General features: G+C 39.3%; 1 protein-coding gene across 2 annotated transcripts in view; it reads left to right on the top strand.

Moving 5' to 3' along the window:
* vps50 (VPS50 EARP/GARPII complex subunit) overlaps positions 1-19,452 on the top strand; it is a 138,848-nt gene that overhangs the window by 65,778 nt on the left and 53,618 nt on the right. For both annotated transcript variants that reach the window (XM_084739153.1, XM_084739154.1), the window contains exons 14-17: positions 13,173-13,264; positions 13,408-13,502; positions 15,348-15,446; positions 17,567-17,657. In XM_084739153.1, coding sequence (XP_084595279.1) covers positions 13,173-13,264; positions 13,408-13,502; positions 15,348-15,446; positions 17,567-17,657 — 377 coding nt within the window. The remainder of the gene's footprint in view (positions 1-13,172; positions 13,265-13,407; positions 13,503-15,347; positions 15,447-17,566; positions 17,658-19,452) is intronic.

Here is a 19,452-nt window from a genome sequence, read left to right as displayed (position 1 = left end):
TTTGTAGCATTATCAAATTTAAATTGGTGTCACAGTCTGTCCTAATTGCATGAATATAAATATGTACACATTGTTGAATTTACATGATGAAATTAACATGACCCAGTCGCATGGTTTCAAGGATAAACATATGCACAGGTGATGAACCCTGAATGATGCATTTTTTTTTCTTATGGAAATGTGTCATGTGTGACTTTGAGCGTGCTCTGTTTCCATGCTGGTACAAACAGGATTATCAAATCCAGCTGCTGTTACTGCATCATGGCACTGTTTACAGATGACTTGCCACAAACAATGCAATGATTTGCAAGTCGTTTTTGACCTTTATGCAGTTGAGTACAGTACAAAGACACGATATGTAATGGTGAAGCTGATAAACTTGATTATTTATTGTAAATATACACTCATTCTGAATTTGATGTCTGTAACACGTTCCATTAAAGTTTGGACAGGGGCATGTTTACCACTGTGACACAGTTTTGAAAGTAAAATTCTTTTCCATTCTTGCTTGATATACTACTTTAGCTGCTTAAGAGTTCTCTGTCATCGTTTTTTGCACTTCATAATGCGCCACACATCTTCAGTAGGAGACAGGTCTGGACTGCAGGCAGGCCAGCCAAGTACCTGCACTCTTTTACTACAAAGCCACGCTGTTATAACAAGTGCATGGATGGAGAGCAGCATGTTACTCCAAAACCTTTATGTACTTTTCAGCATTAATGGTGCCTTCACAGATGTGTATGTTACCCGTGATGCTGTGGGCACTAACATATACCCATACCATCACACATTATGACTTTGGAATTTTGCAAAAGGCCACCTTTGTGGCAAAAACAAACTATGTTTACCAGCAAAGGTTTTCTGAAGTGTACCCAAGCCCACGTAGTATCCTTTATACAATCATGTTGTTTTGTTAAAGCAGTTCTGTGACAGTAAGAGCATAAAGTACACTGATTCTCCACTGGAAACTCAATATAGCTGCACTCCAGTTACGGTCCATTAAGAACAGCAAGACGACTGAACACCACATCTGTCCAAACCCAAAGCTTACGTCTGGATCAACAAGAAAAGTCCTGCTCGTGTCGCCGCTTCTCACCATCCTGCCTTCAGTCAGCCAGATGTGAAAACATCAAGCCTCAAGAAGCTCAGTTGTCAAGGCAATGCATAGTTTGTGGTTTAGCAGTAAGCTCCACTAGAAGTTGAATTTCTTACCAGCATTATAAAAGAAACCTCCTGGATTTGGTGTAGAGCACTTTTCACCTCGTCACAGTTTATATCAGTTGTCTTTCCAAAGGCTCTGCTAGATATTAGCTGTAATGCAGAAATGTCACATTAGCTGGTACTTTCCTGCTGAGTATCGAAAGATCGCTCATTTTCATTTCCTCTACAGTGCAGAATTCATTAGGGGAATGGATGAGGACACACGGATGTCCTGAATGGCTGGTGACATGCTAAGTCCTCACGATCCTTTATTTGATGCCATCCTCCTCACGGGGGAAAGGACATCCACCACATTCCCTTTCATGAGGCTCATCTATCATCTCACTATTTGATTGGCTGTCACCTCTGTCCTCTGTGTAAAGGTGTCCCCGGCCCTGGCTTTGTCCTGCCTCTCACCTTTCTCTCTTAATCCTAGTGTGTGTGTGTGTGAGGGAGTCCCTCAGGGTAGTGATTTACCATACAGGCTTTGCCTCATTTGTCGAAGAGTATTCTGCAGTGACCCCCCATCTCTCACACGAGGCCTTCAGAGTCTTTACAGTCAGGCCCAATGAATATCACTCTCTCCTCCCTCTTTCTGTCACACACACTCACAATCTCACATCTCCTTTGATTGAGAAAGGAAAAAGAGACCATCCCATTGAATTTAGGGTTGCGGCCACTTGATATATTGAGCCGGTCAGTGTAATGTTTCAGTAATTAATCTCGCCACTTGATGAAAGGAAAGGTTGCTTCAGGAAGTGAAATGGGCCAGGGTCATATACCCTCCTGACAAAAGAGATTTGCTCTTGTAGCACACACCCTGTCGTGTTTGATCACCATTGATGGCTGTCAGGCACAGAGATTGCTCTGTGTGAGAGAGAGTAAATAACCACGGACGGTTTTTTGTCTGTGTTATCTGTAATGTTCATACAGAGCATAAGCATGAAGCATATAGACTAATACAGAAGTGCGCTGAGGTTGTCCGCTGTGCTGTGATGAAGAAAACAATCTGTTTTCAGCAGTCAGGGTGACAGTTGGCCTTCACACCTCATTAATGTTCACCGGTAACAGAATATAAACTAACCAGGGAAGCATGCTATGTGAAATAACTTATGGTTTACTGACCTCTCCCTCTACATATTTAATTGACCCATTTCATCATACTTTTTTATTCATGAGCCAACATGACGTAGAACCAGTCTTAGCTTTTTTCTCAGTATTTTCAACCTGCTTATAGATCATGTATATACAGTTATTGCATTGATTCACACGCCCTTCAGCACATTAAGGTGTGCATGTGAATTAATAAAACAGAATTTATTATGCTTAAACTCCTCGGAATGATCACTGAATAATTAAATAAAAAATGTATTAGGTATAAAGTGTGATGGAACATAAACCCTGTAAATTGAGTAAGATTTATTAAATGTGGTGCAGTACTACTGGCCAATAATGCCAAATTGTATGAAAGATAAGCAGCCGTTTTTATGTCTGAGCATATAACACACAGAAAACACCTTCCAAGTTCTAGCTTGACCACAGCTGAAGTAGAGAAATGTACTATCTCACCCATGTTGCAATAAACCAGCACAAAAATAACAGACACCGACAAACTAACAGCTACCGTGTTCTGAACAAACACATTCTGAACTCATTACTAACACATGACTGCATTTTGGAACCTAAGATGACTAACTATCAGTAATGCATCATGGGAAATGAGGGCTGTCTCGCAGCATACAACCCTACAGTGCCCCACACAAGCCAGTACAGAAGTTACATTACGCAAACTGAACAAGCTGTCCAGATGGCAAAAACTGACTGGATCAAGTTCAGTTCCACCTCATGCAATCTTACATGTAGCGATAATAATAATAATAATAATAATAATGAGCATTGGTATTGGTATAGTACTGATATCAGCAGATGTCCAAATCCAGATATTGGAATTGTATTGGAACGATAAAAAGTGGATCAGTGTATCTCTGTTTAACACTCTGAAACTACAAGCCATGCTTTGACATTTATTTTCCAAAACTTTAGATTTATCCAAAGTTATGCACCTGCCGCTCTTTTATTACTCATAGCGTAAAAACAGCAGGGAGTTAAGGTCCCTGTAGGTGTTTGTCCTGTGAATCACCGAGAACTATGTTACCCACAATGCCACCAAAGGTCAAACAATGGTAACCACCTACGGATTGGCAAAGGTTGGCTTTCCCTATTATTTATCTTTTCCTCCTTCTCTGCAGTAACACTATTTAATCATCATTAGGCCTTCTAAGTTAACCTGGGGAGGCTGTCAACACCATCACCAGGTCAACAGTGGGAGTTGGCAGTGACATGAACTGTACTGACAACCACTGCAGAGTAGGGGGGAGTAAATGGGGATATAGGCCATTAAAAAATTGGTGGAAAAAGAGAGCGAGAGAATTCTTTGTTACGTGGAAGAAAAAAGTTATGGAATCAGAAATCTCCCATTAAGCATTATTATATGTACTTATGTATCATTCATGTTTTTTCTTCTACTTTGGTGCCTTCATTAGAAGCCTAGGTTGTCACTATGAGATTTTAGCCAGTTACAGTGAGTTTCTGTAAAGCAGGGGTTTTTCAAACTGAGGCAGAAGAGTTCAAAGGAGGGTGCATAGTAAAAGATGTGAGGCAAAAATGGTACATGAGGGGAAAAGGACTGAAAAGATTTAGAAGTTAGTTTTGCAGTTTGGCTACCAGTGTGTTCAAAAGTTGCAGCAGCGACTTTGTCACACAGCTCATGGAGGCAACAAAGGTACTTTGAAACCCTTTGCACCCGTTTCCTGCAATTGGAGTGAAAAAATTGAACCGCTTCTCTGTGGCATAATTTAGTCAAATCTGAGCACACAGACATGACTCTCACATTTTTAGATTCGGTGTGACTTGGACTTTCAGAGGATATCATTATCTCCAATGTCCACCACTTAAAAAAGAGAGAGAAAAAAAGATGCTCATTATAACTCGATCTTGTCTTCACACCCTGGGCACATTACAAATAGAAAAAAAGGTAATTCATCGTACATTAATGGTGCCAGTTTTCCAAAATATTAAAAAGCAGACAAAAAAGGACCGTTCAAATTGTAGCCCACACCTAACTCACTGAATCCATAGCAACATCTTTCTGTTTACATCCCCCAGAGCATTATGGGAACTGTAGTTGTAAAGCATGATTGTCCAACTAAGACAAAGAATAATAATAGGAGTGATAAAATCCATTAACATAACTTTTTTCATGTTGAACAGTCAGTATTAATTTGACATTTCTAAGACTCAGAATGTCCCATCAACATGCTTCTTGGGGTGGGTTCACACCAGCCTTGTTTAATCCTAGTTTACCCCCTTGGTGCAGTTTGTTTGGGTTACTGTGAATGCAGGACTTTCTGAAATCTCAAATGAGCGCTCTTGGACTGCTGTTAATGATGTCTGGAGCAGTTCATGTCTGGTGTGTACTACTGTATGTGTCATTTCATTGATGAAAAAGCATCTTCTCAGTAGCCTGGTAGCTCAGTTGGTAGAGCGTTTGCCCCATGTACTGAGGTTGTGAGTCCTCTTTAGCAGCCGTGGGTTCAACTCCTGCCTACAGTTCTTTACTGCGTGTCATTCCCACACTCTCTCTCCCCATTTCCTGTAATATCTTCAGGTGTCCTGTAAAGTAAAGGCATAAAAATCCCTAAATATATATATATTTTGAAAGTTATCTCTGGTGGAACTAGTAGCGCCTATGCTACCAAAACGTTGACTGGCAGATGACAAAACTGGACTCACGACAAAGACAGAAATGTGTGCATTGTTAAATTATTTAAAACCACTGTCTTACAAGATGTTCATAGGTGTGGTCCAGATCAACACAAATGGAACCTAATGGTGCTCTATAAAGTACGATATCTAGGTAGAAATTGGGCGGTTTGTTGCCTCTTATTCAATGACTGTATGCCCAATAATTGAACAACATGTCCACCACGTCACTTGTGTTTATAATATTTGGACCGTTTGAATTTTACCTTTGTGAATACAAACCAGATCAGTTGGCATTGTATCATCCTCACATTATTAGCTCAATTCAGGAACCTGATCTTGAGGTGTGAACCTCCCCTTACACTCTTATATTACTGACAGTCGGTGTCTTGATTTTGCCTGAGGGGGACCATTAGTGTTAGACTTGGAAAATCCCTGCTGTAAAGGAATCTAGTCTTAATTTTGAATTTGAGTCAGCAATTTCTTGCTTCTGTAGGGCTTTTGTGTTTTAGCTTCTACTTAATTTCCAAGTTTCTATAGACAAGGGAATTCTCATTTTTAATCGAATTACACTTCTTACAATTACTAGTTTGTACTCCTCTTTCTTTGTCAATTGATGCAGTCATCCTCTTTCTGGCACCCCAGATGCTCTCAGTTTTGTGTCCTCGGGTGATCAGTCACAAATCTCTCACCTTTGTCAGGGCTCTCACTTTTCACTAGCACTGTTTCACTTTGTCTTTTACAAAAAAAAAAAAAACCTCCTCACACCCCCTCACTCACCTCACTAATGAGTCCTTGTGCTCATTAAATGAAACCCAGATATGTCAAGTTACTGTGTCACGATGTCTGCCAAGTCCTCTGTTCTTTTGTCTTTTAGTGAATGATGCATGTGTATTCATCAGTTCTGCCTTATGAATGACTCAAATTACAGCCAATGTTATTGGGCTCTTAAGGGCAGTGTTTGAAAACCGTCAGTTTGAACCGTCCTGTGAAATCCTCATGCATGTTTGATTAAACCCTGCCTCAGTTTCATCATTAGAAATCATGGCTAGTAATCGCTACAACATGGCAGTAGTGGCTGTGGAGGTAATATGGAAGGATGGAAAGGGCTTTAAAACGTGTTATGAACACGATCCCAGTGAAGGTGGGAACCTGAGATGAATCAGAACATCATATATTTCTTAGAAATCCAGACACTGTGGAAAAGCATGAGGTGTATCACTCACTGTCACATTTCGGAGTGTGATGATTGCAATCAGTTTGTGGGAGAAGATAAACCTTCACGGTATGGTTTGGTGCAGAAATATTTTTGCTGGTCAGAATTTAAATTTGATCTGTTGTTATGAAAATCCAATTTCCTTGTCCGCAATTCTAGAAAATGTTTGAAACAAGTCAACTTGTTTTGGAAACAGATGGTTTAATCACATGATCAACAGTTTTTCTCACTCATTTAAATGTTTAAATTGAACTTAATACTAGGCTAAACTACTTGTCAAAACATGGCACCTACATAACCCACAATGCAACACAACCGTCAACAGTTCAGTTGGTGATATATGTCATGAATGTATAATTGAACTAGAAAGGGCATTGCCACTCAGCCTCGCTTCCAATTTTTCCCTGTGGTCACTCTGTATTTAGAGAAAAAAATCTCCTATAGCCCAAAAAGCAATTTCCCCTAAAGTTGTCCTTATAAAGGAGAAGTCTGTAAAACTGTTGACAGGACACCTCAAACCTCTGGACATAGTTTCATCAGTTTATTCAGTTTATCTGTCACCTGTACGGCACACGGTGACTCTAACTGTACTGTGCAAATTTAAACAACAGTGATAGCAGCCTGTTATGTGAGCGTGGTGCGAATGGTGTCATTGTGTAATTCCCAGGATTACCCTCCTATATGTTTGTGTCACAGCTGAGCACCCTGCTGCTTTCTACAGCTAGGTTCTGTTCTCTTTTTGTTCTTTTTTTTTTGTCTGTATCACCATAAAGTAATCCCTTCACTGACTCACAGGTTTCTGAGGAGCTTTGATTAATCTGAGTGCACTGATCCCCGCTGAACACGAACACAGCGCTTCTCGTGTTCTTTGGTGTAGGTTTTTTGTGTCTTTTAACCTCTCAAGGTCCCTTTTAATAGTGTTTTTTTCCTTTTTGGTGCTTAATAATATGTGGAACTGTTTCACAAGTTATTAAGCACCAAGCACTTAATAACTTGTTCAACTGTTCCCACTGTTTCCCTCACTCGCTGTCATTGTATTTAGGTAATTGATTATGCTCATCGTGTGGGGTTTTTAATGGGTGTACTTTTTTTTCTTGTGTGTCATTATGAGAACACCCTCACTGTCATGGTTCCTGCATCAAAGAGGGATATATTTGATATAAAGTTTTACTATTGAGTACCCTTTTTTCTTTTTTCTCTGAAATGCGTGTATAGATGGTGTATATTTATTCTCTTGCTCAGAAGAAGAATGCCTCGCCCAGCAGGTTCCCGTCTACACTGCCTCTGTTTTGACTACAGCTTGGAGATGTTTGCGTCAAGCTGAGTTAAATTATGTGTTTGTGTGTTTAAAGCTTTAGGTCTTTCAACCATCTCACTGCTGCAAAATAAGAAAAACATTACCTATGATTCATGCCTGTCTCCCTTGTTTTCCCTTGACTAATGTGTCTAACCATCATCTGGTTTAATGGTTAATGAAGGGCAGTGTGTGATCTTGAACACAACGAGATCCACACATATTCTGTCACTGACATATTTATGTTTTCTTCAGTGCTCTTAGACTGAGGGTTGGAGATTCTTGTCTGAATGTCTTTCTCATTAATCATCTATTTGTGATTTGTGCACGGAGATGGATTCACCGATTTGTTTTGTTTGCCTTTAAATATACATTCTTGTCCAGTACTTGAAGAGAATGTCTTTTTAACCTGGAGTGAAGAAGAACACTAATAATGGATGCTGCAGCAGAATTTTAGCCATGATCAAAGTAATCTGTTTCTCTGCTGCTTAAAAACAGTTGTGATTATGTATATTAACTTGTAATTTGGGGTGTTATATACTGCACTGCACTGATTCAGGTAGTTTTCAGAGTGCTGCTGTGTGTAGGAAGGCCTTCCTGTCTACAGAGAGAGCCAGGATAGAAGCTTTCACACCTCCCAACGACTTCATTCATTCATTCATTCATTCATTCATTTTCTGTAACCGCTTATTCCACTCACATTCACACCTATGGGCAATTTAGAACCACCAATTAACCTAGCATGCATGTCTTTGGACTGTGGGAGGAAGCCGGAGAACACGGACAGAACCCATGCAGACACAGGGAGAACATGCAAACTCTGTACAGAAAGGCCCTGCCCTGGCAAGCCGGGGGATCGAACTCAAGACCTTCTTGCAGCGACTTCAATATACAAAATATAAAAACAAAACAAAAACAGAGACCCTAAGTCCACTCTACTCCCAAAAAAAAGGCGAAAATATATTGCATTATAGCCCTGCGATGAACTGGCGACTTGTCCAGGGTGTACCCCGCCCAATGTCAGCTGGGATAGGCTCCAGCAGCTCGCGACCCTTACGGAATAAGCGGTTACAGAAAATGAATGAATGAATATTGCCTTATAATAAATTAGCAGGATGGGTATTACCCAGTGTTAATGCCACAAAAAACCAGCATAGTTCAGGAGCTACAGGAAACCAAATTCGATCACCAGGAGTGACCGACAGCAAATAAGCAGAAATACACATAAGGTCCATTAGATGTAGCCAGTCCAAGCAAGTACAGGGTACTCAATAGTACTCCAGACACAAACATGAAAAGATTATACAGTAGTTAAACACCCTGTAGCCTAATGTGATCAACAAAGGGTCCCCAGATCTTTGCAAATTTCAAATTACAGCTAGACAAAAGTATCATATCTCCTCCAGACGTAGACAGGAAGTCATATCATTGAGCCATCTTTAATAAGAAGGAGGGGATGAAAACTTCCATTCCCTCAATTTAACCCTCTTAGGTATCACTATGCCAAACCTAAGAGCCAGGTTGTGAGCAATTTTCAGAACAGGCCAGAATAATAAAGTTACACTCGGGGGCTACTTGATTTGCTAGTATTACACTGTACCATTGAAATATCTACTCCCAGAATTTCTGAAATTTAGGGCAAGACCACAAGAGGTGAGCTAAAGTCCCATCCTCTGATATAGATTTGTCACATGTAGGGGAGAGGGAGGGTAAATCTTATTCAGCTTGACCTTTGTATTCGGTGCATAACTGATGAATTGAATCAGTACTTAACCATTTCTCCCGGAGCCTAGGAGGTATTTGAGAGCCAATTTTCCTTCTCCATGCTTCTTTGAGATGTTCACCTTGAAGAGAGTGACAAATTGTGACATAATGAGTGAGGAGATGGGAGCTAGTGACGTGCATTCATAGAAGACATGCTGTGTAAGTACTGTAAGATGTCAGCATAGACCACACAGACTGATAAATTTTCTTCTCTTAGTAATTGAAAATGTGACTGTGAGGGAGAATGAATTTATCTCTTAGCTGGTTAAAAAAAGAGAGATGCTCGTCAAGGTAAAAGTCCTTGATTATTGACAGGCCCTTTTCTGCCCAACTGTGGAAAAACAGCATCAGTTTGACCTGGAATGAAATTATGATTATTACAAAATGGCAAGTGTATGGCAAGGTATCTGTAGCCTCAAGTACCCGCTTGGTTTGTTTAAGAATCCTAAATGAAATATTTTGGACAAAATCTTTTTCCCTGTGTTTTGGTGCTGAATCAAGTTTGGAAAATAAATAGCTGACAAAGATGGTTTCATCAAATGTACACACCTCTGGCCCTCAATCATCCACACAAATCTCAAAGGGCAGGGTGTTGAGATAATTTGAGTTTCAGTCATCTGTAAGCGGCATCAAAAGACTTTTGGACCAGCTAATAGTGAAACCTGATAGTTTGCCAAAGTTTTTTATAAGATGCACATGAGGGGGAAGAGAAGTCTGGATACTGAAGAGAGTTAAGACCACGTACAGACCAATAAAGGATTCAGTAGCACCTAGCCTAATTCCTGCAATCTGAGGATTCATCCTGATAGAAATAGCCAAAGGCTGAAGTGCTAAATTAAAAAGCATATGTAAGCGACAGCATCCCTGTCGGATCCCCCCAACTAGTTAAGACTGCTGATCTTGGACACACACAGAGCATTTTCAACAGAGCCATGAATTTCTCACCAATTTCAAAGTATTCAAGAACAGTAAACAAATAATTCATTCCACTTGATCGAAAGCTTGATGAGGATCAAAAGAAATAACAACAGAATAACAGAATAGATATCTGTCAGGAATAAACCTTGCCTGATCAGGGTAAATGAGCGAACCAATATGTTTCTTCAGTCGACCAGCTAGGACCTTGGCAAATATCTCTTGGTCATTGTTCAACAAATTTAAGGGCCTATAGGAGACCGGATCAGATTTGTCTCTATTTTTTTAATATAAGACATATATTTGCTTCACACAATGAGCCATGAAAGATTCTGTTGTCCACAGAGCATCTAATCATCCGTAGAAGCAGTGGAGCTATTGCATCTGCATATGTTTTATAAAATTCTGTCCCAAAACCATTGGGTCCAGGAGCTTTTTCATTAGGGAAAGAATTTTGTGCCGATTTGATTGCTTAGAGAGTGAATGCAGCATCTAGTTCATCCCTGGCATCAGTGCTGAGAGTTGGCATTTTAATAGAATTGAGAAAATCTGCAAATTTGGAGTCTGTGGCTGGGGACTTAGAGGAATATAACTGTGAATAATATTCCAGAAACCTATCATTTATTTTGTTTAGGATCTGTAACAATATGCCCAGAGATGGAACAGATCCTGCAGCTTGCTCTTTCAGACTGCAAGCCCTTAAGCTGTTGTGAGAGCAATCTGTCTGCTTTATCACTCAGTTCGAAATGTTTCTGTTTCAGTTTACACAAGAGAGTGCTCACCTGCTTGCCTCAAATTTGATTATATTCATATCTTAATTTCAATATTTCGTTGAGAACGTTTTGTAATCCGGACTCATCACAACTTTAAAAGTCTCCCATAAAGTTAAAGCAGACACTTTTCCATTATCATTTGTTTGAATGGATTCACTGATTCTGGTTGTCATAGGTGTATTGTAGGTGTTTGGTGTGAAAGCAACAAGGGGTTAAATCTATAGGAGCATCTGGGAAGAAAAAAAAAAACACAATTGAGACAAGGATGTGTTCTGAGACCAGTGTGTTGTGATATGTTGATTGTAACACATTGGATGTGAGTCTGGAGCCCAGAAGAAAGTAATCTATCCATGTATAACTATGATGAACAGAGTATAAAATCAATATTCTGTATCTCTAAGAATTCTCTAAGAATTTATCAGGTTATTTAATAGAGCAAGTGATTTTAAGATGGGGGAGATTCAGTGGAGGATGGATCAATAAGAAGGTCCCCTCCAACAATGGTATTATTGGAAATATGATCTGTAATGAGATTAAACACCTTACAGAAGAAGTCGGGGTAATCATAGTTTAGCATGCACGTTCAACAGTGTTAATGGGGCTGCGTTAATACTACCAGTGACTAGTAAAAATCTGCCATCTTAGAATCGGTTGGTATATAGTCTTTCAGATGAGAACAGCAACACCCTGAGCTTTGGAGGAAAAAGTGGACTGATAAACTTGTGAGACCCATGTAGCCCTCAGGCGCCTCTGCTCAGCAGGTCTTGTGAGCTTCCTGGAGGAAAATTATATCTGCAACAAGGGATTTTAGGTGTGTAAAGACTTTTCCGAATTCAAAAAAGTATGTTTAAGTTGTTGCCGTTTCTCACTTTATAGGCAAACAATATATAAGTTCTGCTGCTAGAGGTCTCTCTCACATTAAAACAGTAACAAAAGACAGGAAGTAATGACGCTGTGAAGTAGCTGTGGGATCATGGGAGTTGTTCATTGTTAAACAACCACTATTGCGGATGAAAATCTACTCGATGTGACTCAGGCAGAAATCTTGTACAGATGAGATAATAACCCATTAAGGTTTTATACACATTATGTTTAATCATGTTCGCCCACCTCCTTCCTCACTCTCTTATGTATCCTGTGTTTTCCCAGAAGTTATAGCAATTAGCAACTATCAGGAAACATACTCTTTACTTGAATAAATGAATAAATGAGTTTTCAAAACACTTGGGACAAAATATATATGTATTGTTTTGGTTTTAATGTGGAGATGTTATATATTATGGCTTTAAAAGAGGGTTTCCTCTGTATTTTTTTCTCAATAATAAAAGGCAGACAATTTAACTCATGAGATAATCCATGACCAAGACAAGTCTCCGTTTTTCTGTGTTCACAATACATTAAAGGAATTTAATGTGGGATCGACAACCACCTGCTAGTCGACTTGCAGGCTCACGGCTGTTGGCTTTTTTAGAGATCCACTTCAAACAGAGCAAGCAGCTTGAGACTGATGGAAGCAATTTTCAGCCAAGGAAAAAGTATTGCAGCTCCTATGATATTATGGCCTCTGCTGTGTCTGCACCACATGGTATTCTATCTGATCTGTGAGAAGAAGAAAAAAAAACGCACTGACAAAAGAGAGGACAGTGAGCTGATTTTTAAGAGGCACCACATTCACTCTGGAGGTGTTGGTTTCATTCTGACTGCCTGACAGTGAGCAAGACCCGTAACACCTTATTTAAGTGGCATCCGGTATTGTCCTATTGTGTTCAAGGTTGCTGTTAGTCTTTCCTCTCTTGAAGGACTCTGTGACCTCTTGTCAGATATGTATGGACTGACAACCACTTCTGTATGGAAAGTCTGCTATAGTTTACAGCGAAAGTTCAGCCTGCCTGCACGGTCAAACTGACAGTGACAGACTTTTGACAGTGCTCAAGCAAGTCAGATCTGCAGATCAACTACACCACACTTCTGAGGAATCATATTTTACCATTATCAAAGAGATATTTCTCATTTGCTTGCTTATCAGTCATAAGAATAGTCTTTTTGGGTCTTGTAGGGTTTCTGATTCAGTCTGCTCACGCATCATTGTGCACATTTCCATTGAAATACGTAAATGAATTCCTTTCAGTCATGCTGAAATGACGGCGTCAAACAATAGATGAATAAAATGGATAAGGAGAAATGGAATTTCATCAAGTCTTGTTGTTAGTTTTTAATCCGCCTGTGTGGTTTGTTTGAATACCCCAAGATGACGCGGCAGCTGCAGAGTCTGACGAGTCGGTGGTGGACCGCAGCTACGTGAAGAAGAAGCTGGAGCATGGACTGACACGGATCTGGCAGGTTGGCAAAAATAGTGTTCTCTCTCTTCCGCCTCCTTCTCTGTTCCTAGTTTTTCCTTTTCATATATTTTCCCCTAGTTTTTTCTTCAGTTCAGTTGCTCAATCACAAGTGAATCACCCTGTCCCTCTCATTTCTCTCCTCAGGATGTCCAGTTGAAAGTGAAAGCCTACATCCTGGGGACAGACATGTCTAACTTCAAATACGACGATTTCATAGTGGTACTGGATGTCATCAGCAGGTACGCCGCGGGGCTGGAACAGCCAGCTCATCCTTGTCTCATTTAATTGGTCTTCATTATCTTTGCCATCACTGTCCCTTTCCCCTTTTTGTCTTTTTTCTTTTTTCTCACTCTTAGGTTGATCTGCTTTCATATGCAGTCTCGCTTTTTTTCCCCCCTCTTTGTTTCTCACAACTCTCATTTGCTCAGTAATTTACAGACTAACAGACTCAAATTATGCAAACACACCTACACACAAACACACACACTTCCTTGTCCAATAAGAAAGTTCTCATTTCTTTGTTTACATGTAATGCAAAACTGAAATTGTACTATCAGTATGTCATTTTGATTTTATTAACTTGTTTATAATGATGTGATATTCCAGGCTGTTTTGCATTGATGGACACCAAATAGGAAGGAACAAATTTGTGGTTGGCAGGAGTCTGGTTTGTAAGTAGAATAGATAAAAAAGGCAACAGTGACCTTGTCAAATAGTGAGCCCACATTTATCTGCACTGTTATACCCTCAGGTCTCATTGCTTACTTACCTGAGTTTGTCCTCTCCATCAGTCAGTATTTATACCTGTCAGCTTCATCAGGTGTTTCTAATCATTAAGCAGCATTTAACAGGTGTCAGAAATAGTCAGAAATAATAAAGAAATAGTCAGAAAGTCTAATTTGGCATCAAATTAACATATCAAATTAGTCATATACTAAGGCTTTGGCAATATTCTGTATCCTTGACATTTTCAGCATGTACAATGTACAATAGGGCTTCCCGTTATAAATGGCAGTAACTCATTAGTAAGATAAATTAGTAGTATGCAGTAACTGTGTTATAACTCATATATAAGGTTTATTAATGATTTATAAGATATTTACAACCTAATTAATAGCCTGATTATAAACTATTTAGAAATAATTTATAACGGTAGTCTTTTCAACAGTCACCATTATCAACCAGCAATTGCCAATATATTCATATATGGCACTGTGTACATTCTCTACATCCAAGTGTGAAGAAAGGCAACATTCTTACACTTATTTTCCTCATTAAACAGAAACATACGACCTTACTCCTTCTGAATCCAAGTTTCTCTGTTTTCTGCTGATCTAATGAAACCATTGTTTGTGTTGTTATCTCTATACTGTAGGTGATGTAATCTTCGCAGTAGTATGATATAGTCCAACAGCTACTCAGCTACCTAAAAGTGTCAAAAATGAATTTTTTTATACTGCTAACAGTACATCATCTGTCCCTTGACTGACAAGTTACAGTTACCAGAGCAAGTCTGTTTACATCGTGTCTCTGTGCCCCTGCTGGCTCTGCTGTCAGTCAAACACACTCATCTGTCATCCTCCAGAGGCCTTAATGCTGAAGGGCTGTTTTGGATCCCTGGAGATATTTTTCTTTATTGAATGATAAAATAATGTGAACAACAAATTTAGAAAATCACTTGAACATTTTTGACAGCAGCAGCAACAGATTTATGCAGAAGTACATATGATACAGAGTGAAAGTTTTTTTTTTTTTTTTTTTTGAAATAAAATTTCAATATAATTGCTCCATTAATGTATTCATTTAGAAATTTAGCACCGGGTTTCAGTGGTCTTCACACACAATAAATCTCAATCCTTAAGAATAATTGGGGAAGCAACAAATAGAAAAGGATCCAAGTTTTATCAAGCAAAAAGTGTCTTTAAAGGTTCAACAGGCAACCATCAAAGAGTCCACTCCTCACTGTGTGCTGCATCAGATAACTACCCCAGCGATAAGTCCCTTTGTCGTCTTTCTTCCCTTGCTCCTTCCATCTGCTTCTTTCATCTTCATGTGTTCCCTCAACCTTAAACCCTCTCTTCCAGGTTGATGCAGGTGGGTGAGGAGTTCTGCGGCAGTAGGTCAGAGGTCCTGCAGGAGTCCATCAAACGCCAGAGTGTCAACTATTTTAAAAACTATCACAGGTAAGATGCTTCTGGCTCATTACCTGATTATGTGACAACAATACGTAATTTCTGTTTCTGTTTCACCGATAAAGATTAATTGTGCGTGAACAGTTAGATATAGAGTGTGTGGATCTGGCATATGCAGCCCCTGGATATCACTGAACGAAAGTTGTTGAGACGATGGTGGATGAAACTGATTCATGGACATGAGTTTATCATCGCCTGATAGAAACTTTTACACACAATCACAACAACTGGCTCCTCAGATCATGCTCTGATCCCAGTCTAACCGTCTTTGGAGTAAACGTGTAATTACATGGTAACACTCACTGAGATGGAAGCACATTTACTTCCTGATTACATAACCCCCTGCCAACCTCATGAATATTTATGCTCCCTCTCAGACACATAATTCGAGGTGATTTGCATTGATCAGTGTTGTGATTGCTTGTCAAAATCATTGATAGATTCTTGAATATCAGAATCCTGTCATTCCCGTGACACAAAATGGCAAAGGAGGGAGACGCAGAGGCAAGCTGGGATACGTCTTTAGGTTAAAGGTGATGAGATAGAGGTCAATCTTGGTGTGAGATTGTAATTGCAACTGAAAAGGAAAGCAAGAGGTGACCCAGAGAGGAAAGAACAAGGGGTGGACCTGACAGCATAATGAAGGCACATTATGAAATGTGCCCTTGAACTGTGTCCATGTACACACACACACACACACACACTCTCACTTATGCATCTGCACTGTTTGCCAGGAGGGTTCCAGTGTGCCTCATCTTTACATTAGGTTTGATTCATTTTCCACCCGGGTGTCATTTCCAAAGAGATTACCCATCAGTGAACTTTGTCTGTCAGCTGCCTGCAGTGACACACTCAGTCATCAGGGTGGATGTATTGTTAGCCAGCGGGTGCAAAGGACAGAATGAAATTGTTAGGGATCAGACATGATAAATATCCAAGAGCTGTGCCATCAGTTCTCATTTTCTCTGAGTGATTGAAGTGTTTTCAAAGTTTTAATATCCTTTAAATTCAAAATTCATCACACCAGAGGAATATAACTCTAAGAAAATGATGCAAAATGGACTGGTTGAACATAGTTAATTTACAAACCCCAATTCCAAGAAACTTGGGACAGATTAAAATGAATTAAAATTCTTTTCTTGTATTAATTTGAATACAGTACAAAGACAGGGTATTTGATGTTCAAAGTAAACTTTGTTGGTTTTTGTAGGCAAGGCAAGGCAAGGCAATTTTATTTATATAGCACCATTCATACACAAGGCAATTCAAGCCTCTGCAGAAGCCTGACAACAACCTGATCATTTGAATCAGGTGTGGTGGAGCAGGGAAACATCTAAAACATGCAGGGCAGGGGTCCCTGAGGACCAGGATTGAGAAACACCGAGGTGACGCCACTGTTTATTTCAAGAAAAAAAGAAAAGGTGATGTAACACAGTGGTAAACATACCCCCATCCCAACTTTTTTGGAACATGTTGTGGGCATCAAATTCAGAATGAGCGTATAGCTACAAAAAGGAATAAAGTTTATCAATTGAACATGAAATACCTGAAAAGTATTTGCAAATTATGCACTCCATTTTTGTTGTTGTTGTTTTTTATAATGTTTTATTTAGCATCACAGCTTTTTTGGATTGAGGGTTTGTAGCATACTCTACGTAGCCAAAAAGTTAAATTGATGTCCTTTCTTTATATCTACACACACGGCTTCCCTTTCTCTTGCCACTGTTCCAAATTCTCTCACGTCTCATACTTCAAACACCTCTATGACAAGTGACAAGAGATACCACTGTGTTTGAAGTCAACACTCCTCGGACATTTCGCACACAAAGACCCAATACTGACCTCGCGGGTGAGCACCAGGGTGGCTGACGTGAGCTGTGAAACATATCACGCTCACACCATGCGCAGACACTTCTTCCTTTTCACTGGGTATCAGTGACCTCTGCGGCACATTTCATCAGGACTCACAGAACTGAGGAGCAGCTTGAATGTACAAAATGGCAGGAGGTCAAAAATGGACAGGCTTGTTCGTTTTAACTTTTTCACTCCTCTTCTTGACTTTTTTTTTTTCACTCATCCCCGTTCCCTTTTGTCTCTTTTCAACCCCTCAGGGCACGACTGGAAGAGCTGAGGATGTTTCTGGAAAATGAGACGTGGGAACTGTGCCCTGTCAAGTCTAACTTTAACATCGCCCAGCTCCATGTGAGTAAAATTCATATCTGAAGCTAGAGGATGAAGCATGGTACCATTCATTTGTTCTTCACTGTCACTCATCACACACTCCCACCACTGTGCAATTTACATTAGGATATGAAAAGCAGGGGCTCCTCCTGCTCAATGATCTCTGTGCGTATATGTGTGTGGGTGTGCAAGCGTTTCAGCCTTCGTATCAACATAGGAGGAGGAAAGTTTACTGCACGTTATACACAGAAGAAGAAAAAACGGATGTTGTCCCATGTGGTGTGTATGTTAGAGGGTTTCATTTCCTGCACCCATGAGCAATAGTTAAAAATAAAGCTTTGAATATCAGAGCCTAATATGGATCGCACACAACCCAAACCAAAATGTTGTAGGTATCTCATGGATATGCACCATAATCAACTCACAACATGTTCAGCTCACTTCGTCTAAATGCAGAAATGATAAATGGAAAGAAAGAAATGTCAGAAAGATAAATGGAGCTAAATCAGAGTCTAATTTTTCATTTTCATACATCTTGTTTTTCCCTTCATGCTTGGGCACATTTTGAACAAACACACAGAATCTTCATTGTAACGCCGCTGCCATGAGAATTTTGTATGTCTACAGTACTAGATGCTAAACAGGAGATGTACATTAAAGCCTGGCTGGCATTAAAAAAAGATTGAAGTTGGGTTATTTTGAATGTGTTTGTTATAGGCTTCCAGCTGGGACAGTGTATTTTTATGACTTTAACCCTTTACCAGCACTGTGTAGAACAGACTGCTGGTACTATGAAAAGTCACATAAATATGACAATGCAATATACAGTATACATGCTGTGTATCATTAGATTACTTTAACTTTAGTCAGCCCAGATTACATTTGAAAAATGTGTAATTAGAATATAGTTACATTGTCCAGGATTACTTGATTATATTTTTGATTACACCTTTACAAAATGGTAATTATAATACTATGAAACCTTTTTCATGATAATCAGTGCTCTGATAACTCATGAAAAGCACTTTTTAAACAGCTGCTCCACAAAAGACATACATTGTATCTGTATTGAACATGTTAAAAAGAAAAAGTTGTGTTTGTGCAAGTCAGTTGTTTGTTGCTGCATCTAGTTTTTAGTATAAGTAAGTAGACATGCAGTATTTTCTACGTTTGATTTTGAAGTAATCCAAACGTATTGAGATGAAATTCCATTTTTGTAATCCAGTGGTTTACATTACTAAATACAAAATTGCAAAAAGTAAGGAATTTGTAATCAACAGCTCAGTACATTTTAAGGTAATCTGAACCAACCTTGGTCTCCTATCTTTTTAATCATAGAACAGCCTGTTGTAAAATTAATCCAGATCCATGCACAATATACACCTGAAAGTGATGATATCTGAGCATTTAAATCCTTGAAGCATTTTAAATTTCTTCAGAATTTGTTGATTATGCTCTACATACCTGAATTTAGGTTGTTGAGTCTGTTCTCCAGCTAAATGATGCAGGCATTTCCTCACATTATCTTTGTCACTTGCGGCTTGCTGCTTATTTTTATCTTTAAAGTTCTTCCCAAACATTGCATATCATTTTTGATTTGACCATATAGGATCCATTTTAAATTCTTTCAGCGAATGAAGATGAAGTTTTTCTCAATAAATGAAGTAAATCATAAATCAGTTCAATTATACAGATAGGTTTGATTAACCTGCAGGAGACCCCATTGTTTAAGATCTATGACTTGAAAGAAAACAAGAAATGATGCAAGAACAAGCAAGTCTCCTTACAAGCAGACAGTTTGCTGATGTTTTTTTCT

Source organism: Lutjanus erythropterus, chromosome 16, assembly GCF_056507025.1.
Source record: "Lutjanus erythropterus isolate fLutEry1 chromosome 16, fLutEry1.hap2, whole genome shotgun sequence".
Lineage (NCBI taxonomy): Eukaryota > Metazoa > Chordata > Actinopteri > Lutjaniformes > Lutjanidae > Lutjanus > Lutjanus erythropterus.
Note: the sequence above shows the minus strand (reverse complement) of the source record. Positions and strands in the feature narration are given on the sequence as shown.